Source organism: Nansenia antarctica (genome assembly GCF_963989245.1).
Source record: "Nansenia antarctica genome assembly, chromosome: 2".
Classification (NCBI taxonomy): domain Eukaryota; kingdom Metazoa; phylum Chordata; class Actinopteri; order Argentiniformes; family Microstomatidae; genus Nansenia; species Nansenia antarctica.
In genome coordinates this window covers 73,212,648-73,231,210 of record NC_137675.1, presented here as the reverse complement: position 1 = coordinate 73,231,210, position 18,563 = coordinate 73,212,648, and the positions used below count along the sequence as shown (strand labels likewise).

The window sequence follows — 18,563 nt, the reverse complement described above, 5'->3', positions numbered from 1 at the left end:
TTATTTCTGCCATATTATTAAATATTTTTGCTTGAAATGATGCCCAGTCAAACTGATCGACAATATCCACTTAAATGTATGCCTAGTCTACCATGCTGTTTTTTATTTACTTTAATTGACGACTATGAGGGCTGTCTTATCACTGAATATTATATGTCCTATTTAGGTAATTTGATGGAGGGCAAGCAGGTCATAAATGTTGAGAAAGCCTTTGCAGAGGACTCTGTAAAAAGGTACCTGAATATTTGTTTGCCTATTTCAGAATACCACGTTATATTTAGTCTGTATATCATGGGTATACTGTGTGCATGTCTTTGTCAGTTTCCACCCACAGATCAAGTGGTTTCAGAGAGACGACCGAGTCGTTGTGAGAGTAATGCTGCTCAACTCTGTGGAACAGAGATGTGAATTCTCCTCTGAGCGAGTGGTGTTCAGGTTTGTCATGCAGGACATTACATAATTTTTTTAGGTGTCAGTTTGGACATCTGAAACCTGTTCTTTCTCTTCATTGGAAACGAACGGTATGATCCTGTTCATCACTCCTCCACATGTTGACTCGTCTTAGGTCCATCTTGCCTCACAGGCTAAATAATAACACATTCCAGATGGATGTGTATGTCACCGTCAATGCTGTCTTTGTGGAAAAGGGAATAGTAGACGCTGCACTGATTTATTGCCTAATTGATTTTATTATTATTATTATTATTATTGATTATATAATTCTCTGTAGTGCCACTGTTAATGAGCGACCGTACCGGGCAGACCTGGAGCTCCATGGCCCCATCGCTGCTGAGAGCTGCTCCTGGGAGGTGAAGTGCAATGAGCTAGTCATACAGCTGATGAAGAAGGACCGGGGAGATTGGAAGATGCTGCTCAAGCAGAAGGCAAGTGCTTTGTGATCAATGTCTTGATTCACCCAACAATGTCTTCAACACGTCGTGACGTTAGAATTATAAGGTTCTATCTCCATTTTTGTCCAAATTGAGTTTTTTACATAATTTGATCCATTAGGTGTTTATTAATGCCTGTGTGGTGTTATTTTTAAAATGTTGACATTTTTGAGTTAGTAATTCATAAAATACAAAGGTTCCATCTCACAAAACATAATGGAATGTAAAAATGTTGACGCTCAATATCTCTGAACTACCCTAAACGGAGATAGAACCTTTTCTAAGCTCACGACGTGTTAAAGTGTCTGTACCAGATCAAGTCACAAAAAGAAACGACTTTCTTGAACAAGAGGTCCTAATAAACACTTCAAGCACCTTCTGGTGAAAACTTACGTTTTCGATGGGTTAGTCTTGGGTGAGTTTCTGAAATTCAGTGGATGCAAAATGCTCATAAGATGTCCAGAGAAGTACATTTTCTCAGTCACTTGAAATGCCAAGGTATACACAACATCAGGCGTTAAGGACTGTAATCACACATCCATGCTTTGCATAGGCCTCATGTAAAATTATATTTTTGTGGCTCAAAAGCTGAATGAAAACTTCTATTCTGGATCTCTTCATCACACATGAGTGTTAAGCACCTGTATTTGTTAAAAAGGACAATATATTAGTTATTTTTTCAGAATGTTTTATTTTTTTGGTCTTTGGGCAGTCCTAATCCCTGCTTAATTTTCATGCAAGGAAAACTGGGTTCGGGCACGTAAGGGATAACTCAGTCCTGTTATGGATATTCAACTTTGCTTTGTGACCAAATGAAAATCATCCAGTTGGTATGAGAGTTATGTTCACTGTAACATAAAATAAGTACTAGTTGATACAGAATTGACATTGCTTTATTTGATATTGGTTCATCATTGTAGTAGTGTGAAGATACTGAAAATGTATCATGTCGTCCAACAGAGCTCTCTCAAAGTCTGGACTTTGATCATTTTGAGGACAATGAAGAGGAGATTCCAAATGGTAAGACTTAAATCTCTTAACACTAGACTTGTTGTATTGTTCTGCTGTATTAAGATATTCACTCTGATAATAATCTCTCAGGGATCACCTTGTTTTGTGATTGTCACCAGGTCGCTTGTTTTTCGAGGAGATCGGGGGAGGGGAAGACTTCTATGTGAGTTCAGAGAGTGGCAGTGAGAGCGACTGAGTACTTCAACCAGAACCCCCATCAGTCTGCCCTGAAATATCGCCTTGGAACCCTCAGAGGACTTTGAATGAATGAATGGTCTTTATTGTCATTAATATAGTACAGGTACCATACAACGAAATTTGGGAGGGGGGGCTCCCCTGGTGCTAGGAAAAAAATACTAAAAACAAGGGAAAAAGAGCTGGTTTACATAAATAAAGGCTATACAGGTGCTGGTCATATAATTAGAATATCATCAAAAAGTTGATTTATTTCAGTAATTCCATTCAAAAAGTGAAACTTGTATAATGTATACATTCATTCCACACAGACTGATATATTTCAAGTGTTTATTGCTTTTAATTTTGAAGATTATTACTGACAACTAATGAAAACCCCAAATTCAGTATCTCAGAAAATTAGAATATTACTTAAGACCAATACAAAACAAGTTTTTTTTAAAATGATGGCCAACTGAAAAGTATGAACATGGAAAGTATAAGCATGTACAGCACTCAATACTTAGTTGGGGCTCCTTATGCCTGAATTACTGCAGCAATGCGGCGTGGCATGGAGTTCATCAGTCTGTGGCACTGCTCAGGTGTTATGAGAGCCCAGGTTGCTCTGATAGTGGCCTTCAGCTCTTCTGCATGGTTGGGTCTGGCGCATCGCATCTTCCTCTTCACAATACCCCATAGATTTTCTATGGGGCTAAGGTCAGGTGAGTTTGCTGGCCAATTAAGAACAGGGATACCATGGTCCTTAAACCAGGTACTGGTATCTTTGGCACTGTGTGCAGGTGCCAAGTCCTGTTGGAAAATGAAATCTGCATCTCCATAAAGTTGGTCAGCAGCAGGAAGCATGAAGTGCTCTAAAACTTCCTGGTAGACGGCTGCGTTGACCCTGGACCTCAGAAAACACAGTGGACCAACACCAGCAGATGACATGGCACCCCAAACCATCACTGACGGTGGAAACTTTACACTGGACTTCAAGCAACGTGGATTCTGTGCCTATCCTCTCTTCCTCCAGACTCTGGGACCTTGATTTCCAAAGGAAATGCAAAATGTACTTTCATCAGAGAACATAACTTTGGACCACTCAGCAGCAGTCCAGTCCTTTTTGTCTTTAGCCCAGGCGAGACGCTTCTGACGCTGTCTCTTGTTCAAGAGTGGCTTGACACAAGGAATGCGACAGCTGAAACCCATGTCTTGCATACGTCTGTGTGTGGTGGTTCTTGAAGCACTGACTCCAGCTGCAGTCCACTCTTTGTGAATCTCCCCCACATTTTTGAATCGGCTTTGTTTCACAATCCTCTCCAGGGTGCGGTTATCCCTATTGCTTGTACACTGTTTTCTACAACATCTTTTCCTTCCCTTCGCCTCTCTATTAATTTGCTTGGACACAGAGCTCTGTGAACAGCCAGCCTCTTTAGCAATTACCTTTTGTGTCTTGCCCTCCTTGTGCAAGGTGTTGTAGGGATTTTATCAAAAGTGATGGTCTTGAAGATACAGATGACAAACGACAGACTCAGAGATCTCTTTCTTAGTTTAATGAATACGACCGGTCGGGAAGAGGTACAGGATACAGTCTTCAAAAGTTTAAGTCGACATACATGAGTTTATATAGTCTTCAGAGACAAAGAACTGTTATTCAGCCTATAGGATTTGTACACGCTCAATTACATAAGCATTCCTATATGAATATTAAGCAATATGGTTCGAGTCCATTAGGTAACACACAGACACTGGACTCTGAGACACATTAGGTCAAAGCTCATCTTTAGAGTGGTCGTAACTCTCTAGTAAAGTCACGGTCTCTTACTAACAACAGATGATAGAGGCCCAAGAACAAGTCCAACCACAGTTCAACGACATAAACAAAGCTTGTCAACTTGCTAGGGAGAGTTAACATGTGCAACCACTTAGTGACTTATGTCTCGACTACACATTATACAAAATACACTCTTTAGTGTTTAGTGAAATATAACAAAACTAAAACTAGATGAATACATAGCTTAACTTTCAGCCATTACCCATCAGTGTCAATGGTCGTCTTTTGGACAACTGTCAGGTCAGCAGTCTTCCCCATGATTGTGTAGCCTACAGAACTGGACTGAGGGACCATTTAAAGGCGTTTGCAGGTGTTTTTAGTTAATTAGCTGATTAGTGTGGCACCAGGGGTCTTCAATATTGAACCTTTTTCATTAGTTTATATTTCACAATATTCTAATTTTCTGAGATACTAAATTTGGGGTTTTCATTAGTTGTCTTTCATTGGTTTCATTTTTTGAATGGAATTACTGAAATAAATCAACTTTTTGATGATATTCTAATTATATGACCAGCACCTGTATACACTTTGTGTTTCCCCCAACCTTTATCCAGCTCTCTCTTTACTGTTCAGCTTGCCAAACTCCTTTAGCCTTGGGGGCCTAGGACGCAAGAGATCCTAAATAGTTTAAGTCTGGTTCAGATATACAGTAAAAGACTAACTGGACATTTTCAGAATGTTAAAACACTCTTCTTCTCCTCACATATCATAAAGAGAGAGGAATACATTTTTAAGACATTTGAATTGGTTAAGACCCAGCCAACAATAATTAATTCCCCCACACGTGCACACACACAACAAATCCATGAGTGTTCCTGAGAGGCGACCGACTTGCCCATGCAACTAAAACGCCATGTTCAAGGTGATTGTCCTGAGAAAGGTGCTTTGCAGAATCCTGTGAGAAATGACTGGCCATGTCAATCATCAGAGTTAGATCCAATTTAAATTCCATCTTGTGGAATCAATGCCATGAAGAATTGAGGCTATTAGTATAGTGTTCCTAATAAAGTGTTCATTGTGAATATAATATTGTGAATGTAATATAATGTACAGTGCATTTGGAAAGTATTCAGACCCCTTCACTTTTTCCACATTTTGTTGTGTTATAGCCTCAATTTAAAATGGATTGAATTAAAATAATTTGCCATCAATCCACACACAATACCCCAGAATGACAAAGCGAAACCTCTTTTTTAAAAATTTAAAATACAAATAGTGAAAATACCACCGCTCATCCATGATCAGACTTTGCTGAGGTGCTGGAACTGAAGAGTATCAATTGAGTGCAAAATAACAGCATCCGCACACTCAAACACTGTGGAAAAAACTTGATGGTCTATAGCCCAATGCACACGGCGTGCGATTTTGTCGCACGACAACATTCGATTCTGAATTCACACCACCGAAGTGAGTGGGTGTGAATGGAGAATCGAATGTTGTCGTGTGACAAAATCGCATCGCACGCCGTGTGCATTGTCTCATTCAAAACAATGGAATCGAATTCGGCGGTGCGACAAAATCGGGGCCGTGTGCATTAGACTTATGACCGAAAGCTTGCAATAAACTGTTTTTTTTTTTCACAGTGTTTGAGTGTGTGGATGCTGTTATTTTGCAGTAAATTTAAAATACAGAAATTGAAATACAGAAATACCTAATGTACTGTAGGAAGTATTCAGATCTTTTGCGATGACAATCATAAAATGCAAAAATAGCTCAAATGCAAAAATATCATCAACAAATCACTCAATAAATTGAGTTGAGTCCATCTTATGGTTCATGTAATTTTGGAATCAATATCTTTGTTTTTATATGGTCGCTGATTTGCATAGGAATCAATTACACACTGTAGATCAGGTTGTCATTACAAATTCAGCAAATGGAGAGGAACAAAACTGCTCAGGAATGCGACCCTGAGGCCTGGGGAGACTACAAAAGACTACAAAAGAAAACAAAGTTGAATGGTGGAGAGGAAAAAGCACAGTCAATGGGACAACATCATCTCAGTCACTCTACAAAATTGGTCTATAACCAAGTGGCCAAAAAGAATCCCTTAATGGAAAAATTATCATAATAAGAAAGTGGCTGGAAATGTGTTTATTTGCTGAGTTGGTAGTGACATCCTAATCTTAATCTTAATCCACTTTAAATTGAGTCTAATATAACAAAATGTGGAAAAAGTGAAGGGGTCTGAATATTTTCAGAATGCACTGTATGTCACCAAGTCCCCCAACTTCTTGGACTGACTAAATGTTTTTGGAAATAATTTAAGTAAAATGACCCTTTAATGCTGGTTGGAATAATTATAATATTTTTTTTTTTTAAATATATATTATTATTAAATAATACATTTAGAGATGTATCAGTTTTTGTTCTCAGTTCAATTATCTTCCTCCAGATTTCTGTATTAACTTTTGATGAGGTTACTCTACTGTATAAGCAGTTTTTATTTTTTATTTTTATTGTGCTGCTTGGTTTGAAGGGTAAATTAAAGTTTCTTAATTTACACTTGTTTACTGTTTGTAATTGTCTATAGAAATCTGTATCATATTCAGTCCATCTGAACCCCACCAAGGAGTTGCTCAATTTAACTGGGCCAGGTTCTGAATACATTTTCAACATGCATGGAAAAGGAATGCCAATCTCAGACTTTTCAGCAGAAGGCAGTGGAAGACAATTTAACATGCCCTAGTCTAGCCTTGGGTAAAGCTTTTCACTGACATACAGCTTTAACTGTATATGCCCATCTTGTTCTATAATTAACTATATGAAAGTATTAGTGCATTGCACCAGCATGTTCTCACTAAAAGGTATATACCAGGCTGTGAACTCAGGAATTTAACTGTTACCCTTCTATGTGTAACTAGTCCGAATGTCTGTCTTTCCTTGATAACTCATGTGCTCTCTCCTGACCTCAGAATGTATTGGAGGAGAATTTCAGGATAGATAGACAAGGAGTCAAGGAAAGACTTTAGATTTGGGCTCATATGCCTCTTGTTTTTTCTTCAATTCCTTGCAACCTCTCTCCCAATCTACTCCTCAAAACACACCGTAGAAGAAGACATGAAGAGGAGACAGCCGAGTTGGGTAAACGTATACAGGTCAAACAATGTACACTTAAGTAGGATGAATGTGCATGGACCCTCTAATGTAGTCCAGGCGGGAGGTGAGTCCAGAGTGATGGTCAGAGTATGGCAATGTTTCTTAGGTGGAAGAAGGCGGATCTGGTGATGGACTTGATGTGAGATTGGAAGGAGAGGGTGGAGTCAATGATGACTGGCACTGACGGTCTATAGACAGGATCCTGTCCAGTACTGCCAGGGCTAGCATCTGACAGACGAGAGAGAGAGGATGGAGGAATAGTAACTCAGACAGAGAAGGGAAAAGAGGTAGCCAGCCAGCGAGAGAGAGAGACATGGGTGCTCTGCACTATTGAGAGAAGTAGAACAATGCCCATTGTTACTGTACCATACCTGTCAACATTGGGATTTCTAAATAAGGGAAATTGTGTTAAGTTCTAATGCTTTGGTCTGCATATCTTTAGCTTAAAGGGTCTTACCTTATTAGAATACCAAGATAAACTAAATTCTCTGTTGTTACAATGCTAATTGGCATTGTATTTTATAACGTTGGAAAGCCTGTTTATTTACCTTTACAATGATGTCCAACTTGTAAGGATCATGCATTTGTGGGATGGCCAAAATCCTCTGCCAATGCTAAACAGTGTATTCTCCTGTTGGTATTGACTCTTGTTTTGAGTTGTTTGGTGGATTGGATGATTGAACTCTCTCAGTACAAGGAACAAACAAGATATATTGTCAATTTGACACTTTATTCATTTAATACACCGTCAGGAGCCTCAGTAGCAGGTGGAAGATCCATACACATTTTTCATCATTATAAGCATGATAGTGTTGTATCCAGTGGCGGCTGGCCAATAGAGGGCGCTAGGGCGCCGCCCCCACCTTCCAACGCAGCCCCCAGGGGTCGGCAACCCGCGGCTCTTTTGCCCATCTTCAGTGGCTCCCTGTGGCTTTGACCACAAATGGAAATTAACAACGATTATTTTATTTTTTTTGCCGCGGTGTCTCTCCTTGAACTACAACTCCCTGCTTACGCTGTAATGTTGTACGAGGGCCAATATCATTAACATCAGAGCCAAAATTTGGACGAGGAGAAAAACTCTCCCTTCGAACTCTCTCAGTACCTGGCCCACTAACATTACCTCTGTGAATTAACACATATTCATCGGCCAAGACGGCTGCGTCACTCGCCGTCTTCGCCTTCTGCTCTGTAATATAAGTTGCCACATTATTAGGTAACGAGTTCTTAAATTGTTCCAATACCATCAGGTCACACAGTTGCTCAAAAGTTTCTACCCCAGATGCCGAACACCACCGGGTAAACGGGGTAACCAGATCACGTGCAAACTCCACATGAGACTGATTATCTCCCTTTTCCCATGTTCGGAACCGCTGTCTATACGCTTCCGGTACCAGCTCATAGGCTCTAAGCACCGCTGATTTAATACGTTCGTAACTTTTACAATCAGCGGGACCCAACGCAGAGTAAGCCTTCTGGGCTTTACCGGTAAACACACATTGTAACATTATTGCACGATCCTCATCAGGCCAGTTTCTACCGTCCGCCAAACGCTCGAATAATAAAAAGAATGTATCTAGGTCCTCTTCATTAAATGGTGGAAGCAGACGCAACCGTCTCGTTAAATCACTTGATGTAGCTGCCCCCAACAGGTCGACCCTATCCTCCATATCAGATGACCTGGGCAGCCTACCCTCGCTGATCAGACGTAGTTTCTCGTGTTCTAACTCTACTTTAGCAAGCTCAGTCCTTTGTTTGATTTTTTCAAGCTCCAACTGTGTCTGCGTAGATTCCAACTGTAACTGCGTCTGTGTTTGCTTCAAAATCAAAAGCTCTTTCTGTTGTTCAAACGTTAATGTGGTGAACACACCAGACTGAACTCCCTCAGTTGGTTTGAGAACACCTCCCACTACCAACCCAGATCTTAAACTGGCCATGACATCTTCCTTTAGTCTTTTACTAGGAATTTCAATCTCATAATGTTCCGCAATAGACAACAACTGGTCCTTAGTACACCGATCTAATAGTTCTACTGATGGGGACCTCACAAACTCCTCTATAATTGAGGCCATAGTAACCTATGCAACCAAAGAAAAAAAAAACTAAATCACAAACCCTAACACTGAGACCATCAAACTGCGATAACTAAGTATAGGACAGACAGCCCACTTTACCTGGAACCTCCCCAGCCCTAACTTAAAAATAACTACCTAACTAACTAACTCAAACCCTAGTCTTCGTGCCGCTACTGGTGGGAGGTATTTATGCACTAAAACCCAGTGGGCAGAAGAGAACACTGCAAAACAGCGCCATGTTCTTCTTTTTTCTTTTATTTACAATTGAGAGCTGCTCTGAAAGCCAGTGGAGTCTCTCTGCAAACTCCTCTCACACCACATCCATTGCACAAAGTCCTTTACAGCACTGATGGCTCTAGTGGCCTGGGTTCTAATCTCTATCGTTTTATTTCTAAACACACTTACACACCCCTGGCTTTGGATACTATATGGAGGGCCGACATCCCAGAACTAGATTCAGCCTTTGATTGGGATAAGGTCTGGTCCAACATACTGTTAGCATCTAGAAATCCTGACCACCAGCAAATTCATCACAACTTCATACATAGAGTTAACCTGACACCCAAGAAACTTTTCTTGATGAAAATTAACACACATCCTACTTGCACCTTGTGCGCTAACAAGGCCTATGGCACCTACATGCACATGGTCTGGGAGTGTCCTCCAGTGGCTAGTTTCTGGGAGATGGTGGCCTCTAACCTCTCTGAGCTATTTGAGACTAATGTGCCTTACTCCCCCATTGCACTTATCTTAAACAATCTATCCAATGTGGGCCTACCTCTGATCAAGAAGCGAGGCTTACTAGCCGGAATTACAGCAGCTAAAAAGTTAATTGCCACACATTGGAAGCCTCCATACACTTTCTCGGAGAGTCTGGGTCCTAACTTACCTAGACATAGCTAACAGCCCGGATGCACGGGGCAAAACAGCCAATACTGGAGATGTGGAACTCAATTTCGTTGAGCCTCAAAAGCTTAGTATAACCACTTGATGTAGCGAATAGCCTGGATCCCGGGTGGGGGGGTGGGAGGTCGTCATTTTAATTTTGTTGTGGTTTATTTTTGGTTCTTGTTTTATTTTATTGTGCCGTGTTGTATGTGTCGTTATTGTTTATAATGTACCTGTCTTGTTGTCGTTGTTTAAAAATAAAAAAAGTTGATCACAAAAAAAAAAAAAATGTCGGCGTTTCCCTGGTTGCGAGATCTAAACTACTAGAACTGAAAGCGGCAGGTAACAGGCACATAACATCCATATGCTGTATATATAAATAAATATATTTGACTACCAGCAAGACACCGGAGCACTCGTATCCATAACAAATGCGGCGATTGAAAAACTTGCTCAGCAAGGAAGAAGCCACTGCTCCAAAACTGACATGAAAAAGCCAGACTACGTTTTGAGTTCATCTCTAGGGGACCCTACCTTCTATCTACTGATGCAGCCTCCTGTCCTCATCCTTTGGGAGGGAGGATAAGACAGAGGAAGATAGAGAGGTGAGGGAGAGGGTTCACAGGTTGCGACAAATTGATACAGTATGGGTAGTCTGACTGGGTGGATATGAGGGGAAGGGAGGATACAAAATGATGGTCAGAAACTGAAAGAGGGGTAACAGTACGGTTGGATGTATGGGAGGATCTGGTGAAGACAAGCTGTTTGCCCGCCTTATGAGTCAGAGGAGAATGGGAAAAAGTAAGGTTGAACGAGGAGACAAGGTTAAGATGGCCAGACGAGTGAAACTTCTCTGACGGGATGTTACTCTAACCACAGACACACTAACCACAGACACTCTAACCACAGACACTCTAACCACAGACACTCTAACCACTCTAACCACAGACAGTCTAACCACAGACACTCTAACCACAGACACACTAACCACAGACACTCTAACCACAGACACACTAACCACAGACACTCTAACCACAGACACTCTAACCACAGACACTCTAACCACAGACACTCTAACCACAGACACTCTAACCACAGACACTCTAACCACAGACACTAACCACAGACACTCAAACCACAGACACTAACCACAGACACTCTAACCACAGACACTCAAACCACAGACACTCTAACCACAGACACTAACCACAGACACTCTAACCACAGACACACTAACTACAGACACTAACCACAGACACACTAACCACAGACACTCTAACCACAGACACTCTAACCACAGACAGTCTAACCACAGACACACTAACCACAGACACTCTAACCACAGACACTCTAACCACAGACACACTAACCACAGACACACTAACCACAGACACTCTAACCACAGACACTCTAACCGCAGACACTCTAACCACAGACACTCTAACCACAGACACTCTAACCACTCTAACCACAGACACTCTAACCACAGACACTCAAGCCACAGACACTCAAACCACAGACACTAACCACAGACACTCTAACCACAGACACTCAAACCACAGACACTCTAACCACAGACACTAACCACAGACACTAACCGCAGACACTCTAACCACAGACACACTAACCACAGACACTCTAACCACAGACACTCTAACCACAGACACTCTAACCACAGACACTCTAACCACAGACACTCGAACCACTCGAACCACAGACAGTCTAACCACAGACACACTAACCACAGACACTCTAACCACAGACACTCTAACCACAGAAACTCTAACCACAGACACTCTAACCACAGACACTCTAACAACAGACACTTTAACCACAGACACACTAACCACAGACACTCTAACCACAGACACTCTAACCACAGACAGTCTAACCACAGACACACTAACCACAGACACTCTAACCACAGACAGTCTAACCACAGACGCTCTAACCACAGACACTCTAACCACAGACAGTCTAACCACAGACACTCTAACCACAGACACTCTAACCACAGACACTCTAACCACAGACAGTCTAAGCCACACCCACTTTGATACAGGCAAACCCACATTGATACAGGCCACGCCCACTAACTGTCTAAGCCACTCCCACTTTGATACAGGCCACACCCACATTGATACAGGCCACTCCCACTTTGATACAGGCCACACCCACTTTGATACAGGCCACTCCCCCTAACTGTCTAAGCCCATCCCACATTGACATAAGCCACTCCCCCTAACTGTCTAAGCCCCTCCCACATTGACGTAAGCCACTCCCCCTAACTGTCTAAGCCACACCCACTTTGATACAGGCATCTCCCACTTTGATACAAGCCACTCCCCCTAAGTGTCTAAGCCACGCCCACTTCGATACAGGCCACACCCACTTTGATACAAGCTCCACCCACTTTGATACAAGCCACTCCCACTAACTGTCTAAGCCACACCCACTTTGAAACAGGCCACACCCACTTTGGTACAGGCCACTCCCACTTTGATACAGGCCACACCCACTTTGATACAGACCACTCCCCCTAAGTGTCTAAGCCACTCCCACTTTGATACAGGCCACACCCACTTTGATACAAGCCACTCCCCCTAAGTGTCTAAGCCACTCCCACTTTGATACAGGCCACACCCACTTTGATACAAGCTCCACCCACTTTGATACAGGCCACACCCACTAACTGTCTAAGCCACTCCCACTTTGATACAGGCCACTCCCCCTAAGTGTCTAAGCCACTCCCTTTTTGATACAGGCCACTCCCCCTAAGTGTCTAAGCCACGCCCACTTCGATACAGGCCACACCCACTTTGATACAAGCTCCACCCACTTTGATACAAGCCACTCCCACTAACTGTCTAAGCCACACCCACTTTGAAACAGGCCACACCCACTTTGGTACAGGCCACTCCCACTTTGATACAGGCCACACCCACTTTGATACAGACCACTCCCCCTAAGTGTCTAAGCCACTCCCACTTTGATACAGGCCACACCCACTTTGATACAAGCCACTCCCCCTAAGTGTCTAAGCCACTCCCACTTTGATACAGGCCACACCCACTTTGATACAAGCTCCACCCACTTTGATACAGGCCACACCCACTAACTGTCTAAGCCACTCCCACTTTGATACAGGCCACTCCCCCTAAGTGTCTAAGCCACTCCCTTTTTGATACAGGCCACTCCCCCTAACTGTCTAAACCACTCCCACTTTGATACAGGCCACTCCCACTAACTGTCTAAGCCACACCCACTTTGATACAAGCCACACCCACTTTGATACAGGCCACACCCACTTTGATACAGGCCACTCCCACTAAGTGTCTAAGCCACTCCCACTTTGATACAGGCCACACCCACTTTGATACAAGCTCCACCCACTTTGATACAAGCCACCCCCCTAAGTGTCTAAGCCACTCCCACTTTGATACAGGCCACACCCACTTTGATACAAGCTCCACCCACTTTGATACAAGCCACTCCCCCCAACTGTCTAAGCCACACCCACTTTGATACAAGCCACTCCCACTAACTGTCTAAGCCACACCCACTTTGAAACAGGCCACACCCACTTTGATACAGGCCACTCCCCCTAACTGTCTAAGCCACTCCCACTTTGGTACAGGCCACACCCACTTTGATACAGGCCACTCCAACTAAGTGTCTAAGCCACTCCCACTTTGATACAGGCCACTCCCACTTTGATACAAGCCACTCCCCCTAAGTGTCTAAGCCACTCCCACTTTGATACAGGCCACACCCACATTGATACAGGCCACTCCCCTTAACTGTCTAAGCCACTCCCACTTTGATACAGGCCACACACACATTGATACAGGCCACTCCCACTTTGATACAAGCCACTCCCACTAACTGTCTAAGCCACTCCCACTTTGATACAGGCCACTCCCACTTTGATACAAGCCACTCCCTAAGTGTCTAAGCCACGCCCACTTCGATACAGGTCACTCCCACTTTGATACAAGCCACTCCCCCTAAGTGTCTAAGCCACACCCACTTTGAAACAGGCCACACCCACTTTGATACAGGCCACTCCCCCTAACTGTCTAAGCCACTCCCACTTTGATACAGGCCACACCCACTTTGATACAGGCCACTCCAACTAAGTGTCTAAGCCACTCCCACTTTGATACAGGCCACTCCCACTTTGATACAAGCCACTCCCCCTAAGTGTCTAAGCCACTCCCACTTTGATACAGGCCACACCCACATTGATACAGGCCACTCCCCTTAACTGTCTAAGCCACTCCCACTTTGATACAGGCCACACACATTGATACAGGCCACTCCCACTTTGATACAAGCCACTCCCACTAACTGTCTAAGCCACTCCCACTTTGATACAGGCCACTCCCACTTTGATACAAGCCACTCCCTAAGTGTCTAAGCCACGCCCACTTCGATACAGGTCACTCCCACTTTGATACAAGCCACTCCCCCTAAGTGTCTAAGCCACGCCCACTTCGATACAGACCACTCCCACTTTGATACAGGCCACTCCCCCTAACTGTCTAAGCCACACCCACTTTGATACAGGCCACTCCCCCTAAGAGTCTAAGCCCCTCCCCTTACTGTCTAAGCCCCTCCCACATTGACAAAAGCCACTCCCCTAACGGTCTAAGCCCCTCCCACATTGACGTAAGCCACTCCCCCTAACTGTCTAAGCCCCTCCCACATTGATGTAAGCCCCTCCCACATTGACATAAGCCACTCCCCCTAACTGTCTAAGCCCCTCCCACATTGATGTAAGACATTCCCCCTAACTGTCTAAGCCCCTCCCACATTGACGTAAGCCACCCCCCTAACTGTCTAAGCCACACCCACTTTGATACAGGCCACTCCCACTAAGTGTCTAAGCTACTCCCACTTTGATACAGGCCACACCCACATTGATACAAGCACCTCCCACTTTGATACAAACCACTCCCACTAACTGTCTAAGCCACTCCCACTTTGATACAGGCCACTCCCACTAACTGTCTAAGCCACACCCACTTTGATACAGGCCACACCCACTTTGATACAGGCCACTCCCCTAACTGTATAAGCCCCTCCCATATTGACATAAGCCACTCCCCCTAACTGTCTTAGCCCCTCCCACATTGGCGTAAGCCACTCCCCCTAACTGTCTAAGCCACACCCACTTTGATACAGGCCACTTCCCCTAAGTGTCTAAGCCCCTCCCCCTAACTGTCTAAGCCCCTCCCACATTGACATAAGCCAATTCCCCTGACTGTCTAAGCCCCTCCCACATTGATGTAAGCCACCCCCCCTAACTGTCTAAGCCCCTCCCACATTGACATAAGCCACTCCCCCTAACTGTCTAAGCCACACCCACTTTGATACAAGCTCCACCCACTTTGATACAAGCCACTCCCACTTAGATACAAGCCACTCCCCCTAAGTGTCTAAGCCACTCCCACTTTGATACAGGCCACTCCCACTAAGTGTCTAAGCCACACCCACTTTGATACAGACCACTCCCACTAAGTGTCTAAGCCACACCCACTTTGATACAGGCCACTCCCACTAAGTGTCTAAGCCACACCCACTTTGATACAGGCCACTCCCACTAAGTGTCTAAGCCACACACACTTTGATACAGGCCACACCCACTTTGATACAGGCCACTCCCCCTAACTGTCTAAGCCCCTCCCCTAAACTGTCTAAGCCACTCCCACATCAAGACAAGCCACTCCCACTCACACGGGTACACACACACACACACACACAAACACACACACACACACACACACTCACACACACACACACACACACTCACACAGGTACTCACTCACACACTCACACACACACACTCATACAGATACTCACTCACTCACTCACTCACTCACACACAAACACACACACACACACACACACACACACACACACACTCACACAGATACTCACTCACTCACTCACTCACACACTCACACACACACACTCACACAGATACTCACTCACTCACTCACTCACTCACACACACACAGCCCAGTAGACACACACACACACACACACTGAGCTGGGCAGTAACAGAGAAGCAGGCCTGCAAGCATACAGCATCCCACTGAAGCATCAGGCCTTGTACACCAGCAGTCTTTACTCAGTGCATGCAGTAGCTCACAGGACAGCAGATGGCTGAATAACTGGTAATGTACACACACACACACACACACATCCAGTCACACTCACACACACACACACACACACACACACACACACACACACACATCCAGTCACACACACACACAGACACGTCCAGCAGGTCTGGTATTAGTCCGGCTGGACTCGCCTCGAAGAGTAGATGTCGAAAAATATGCATTGTGTGGGGAAAAGGTGAACGAAAAAATAGAAGAAAAATAAGCCCCGCCCCCTTTTTTAAAGCCCCGACCCCTTTCCCCCTTCCCCATAGACTCCCATTCATTTTGGCCTTACCTGTTCTCCGGTTCTCCTTGGGGTCCCACACTTAAGCCCTCCCCGAGATGCAAGCCCCTTCCTGGGCTCGCAGCGAGGAAGAGCCCCTCCGCGATCCTGGAAGTATTGATAACTGGTACCCTAACCAATTTTTGGGTTGAAATTGAAAATGTGGAAACGGACTGTTCCACCGGGGATTTGAACCCAGGTGTGTGTGTGTGTGTGTGTGTGTGTGTGTGTGTGTGTGTGTGTGTGTGTGTGTGTGTGTGTGTGTGTGTGTGTGTGTGTGTGTGTGTGTGTGTGTGACAGGAGACTTAACACACTGAGCCACTGTGACAGAGCTGGGAGAAGAAAAAAAAAATCACCTACTTGAAGAAATTCAGTCCCACATCTGTTCACAAGGCTCTGATCAGTGTAGAATCTCTGTCCTCTGTCTCTCTGTCCTATCTGATCATGTGTATCATCATGTAGTCATGTAATCCTATCTGATAGAATCAATCACACTGTCATACAGGCAGCAGCAGCAGCAGCAGACACAGTCTAGAAAAAGTCAATAGGTCATTGGATTTGAACCCTGGCCTTCAGCGTTAAAAAGACAGACTGAGACTTAACACACTGAGCTACTCGGGCAGTCCTGAGAAAAAAAGACTCATCTACTTCAAGACATTTCACATGATCTCATTTCACATCTCACCATCATAGTGAAGTAGCTACATCAGGTGCATCACCGTTACGCAGCTCTCCCTGAGATGATGTTACAGGCCACTAGGGAGAGTGCTGCTGCTGCAGCCTATGATCAGTCCACTCTGCTAGTAGGTGTGTCAAACAACATTAACCATGGGTGTGGTGGAAGCACTTATTGACAACTACACCAAAAGGGTACCTTCTTTTAAAGAAAAGGATTTATTGCTTTAGTAAAAAAGAACATTTACAAGTGGTTACAAATATTCAGACAACATTCATATAACATTGAACAATGAACACAATATTATATCCAACTAGTCAAACAACCCTGACTCTTCTTCTTTTTATTTGGTATTTCTGAACAAGGAAAGAGAATGTGAAATTACGTATTTTATATTTATATATTATTATTATTATAGAATGACTTGTCCCCTATGAGTTCATGGATGACTGTGAGGCTGTTTGAACTTCAAAAGTGACTGACGTTGCCCATCTGAGTGGAATACAAGTTCCAATAGCCACATCAGTTACAGAGATGCATATGCTTCATACACATGTTTTAGGGCTTGAACTTAAGGCTTGAAGATTTATCAATTGGATTCTACAAAGGCAAAGTAAGGTCATCCCACTTCCTTTCTATGTTCCACATTAATATCACAGTGAGTACAGGGCAGGCTAGCTAGCTAGACATTAATAATATCACAGTGAGTACAGGGCAGGCTAGCTAGCTAGACATTAATAATATCACAGTGAGTACGGGGCAGGCTAGCTAGCTAGACATTAATAATATCACAGTGAGTACAGGGCAGGCTAGCTAGCTAGACATTAATAATATCACAGTGAGTACAGGGCAGGCTAGCTAGCTAGACATTATTAATATCACAGTGAGTACAGGGCAGGCTAGCTAGACATTATTAATATCACAGTGAGTACGGGGCAGGCTAGCTAGCTAGACATTATTAATATCACAGTGAGTACGGGGCAGGCTAGCTAGCTAGACATTAATAATATCACAGTGAGTACAGGGCAGGCTAGCTAGCTAGACATTAATAATATCACAGTGAGTACAGGGCAGGCTAGCTAGCTAGACATTAATAATATCACAGTGAGTACAGGGCAGGCTAGCTAGCTAGACATCTGTCTTTATCAGTCTAACGACCTCTTCCTCTCTTTTTTCTTTTCTGGAGTCTGGCCTCCTCCCATCGTTTTCTTCTCCTCCTCTCTCTTTCTCTTCTCCTCCAGCATGACCTCCATCTTTATTTTGTCTACTATCAGTCTAGCTTCCTCATCTTCTTGAGTCTGACCTCCTCCATCTTTCTCTTCATCACCACCCTTTATCACCATAGCAACATGATGACACACACTGAGGCATTGCTTAAGTTGATGGCCTTATCATACAGAGAGACAGACAGGCAGGCAGGCAGAAAGATATACAGGCAGGCAGACAGACAGACAGACAGA

The 18,563-nt window shown here is 43.8% G+C and overlaps 1 protein-coding gene across 1 annotated transcript in view; it reads left to right on the top strand.

Moving 5' to 3' along the window:
• Positions 1–291: 291 nt before the first annotated feature.
• mybpc2a (myosin binding protein Ca) overlaps positions 292–18,563 on the top strand; it is a gene marked incomplete at both ends in the record, with an annotated part of 58,018 nt that continues 39,746 nt past the window's right edge. The window contains 2 exons of the mRNA XM_080523393.1: positions 292–295; positions 763–888. Coding sequence (XP_080379519.1) covers positions 292–295; positions 763–888 — 130 coding nt within the window. The remainder of the gene's footprint in view (positions 296–762; positions 889–18,563) is intronic.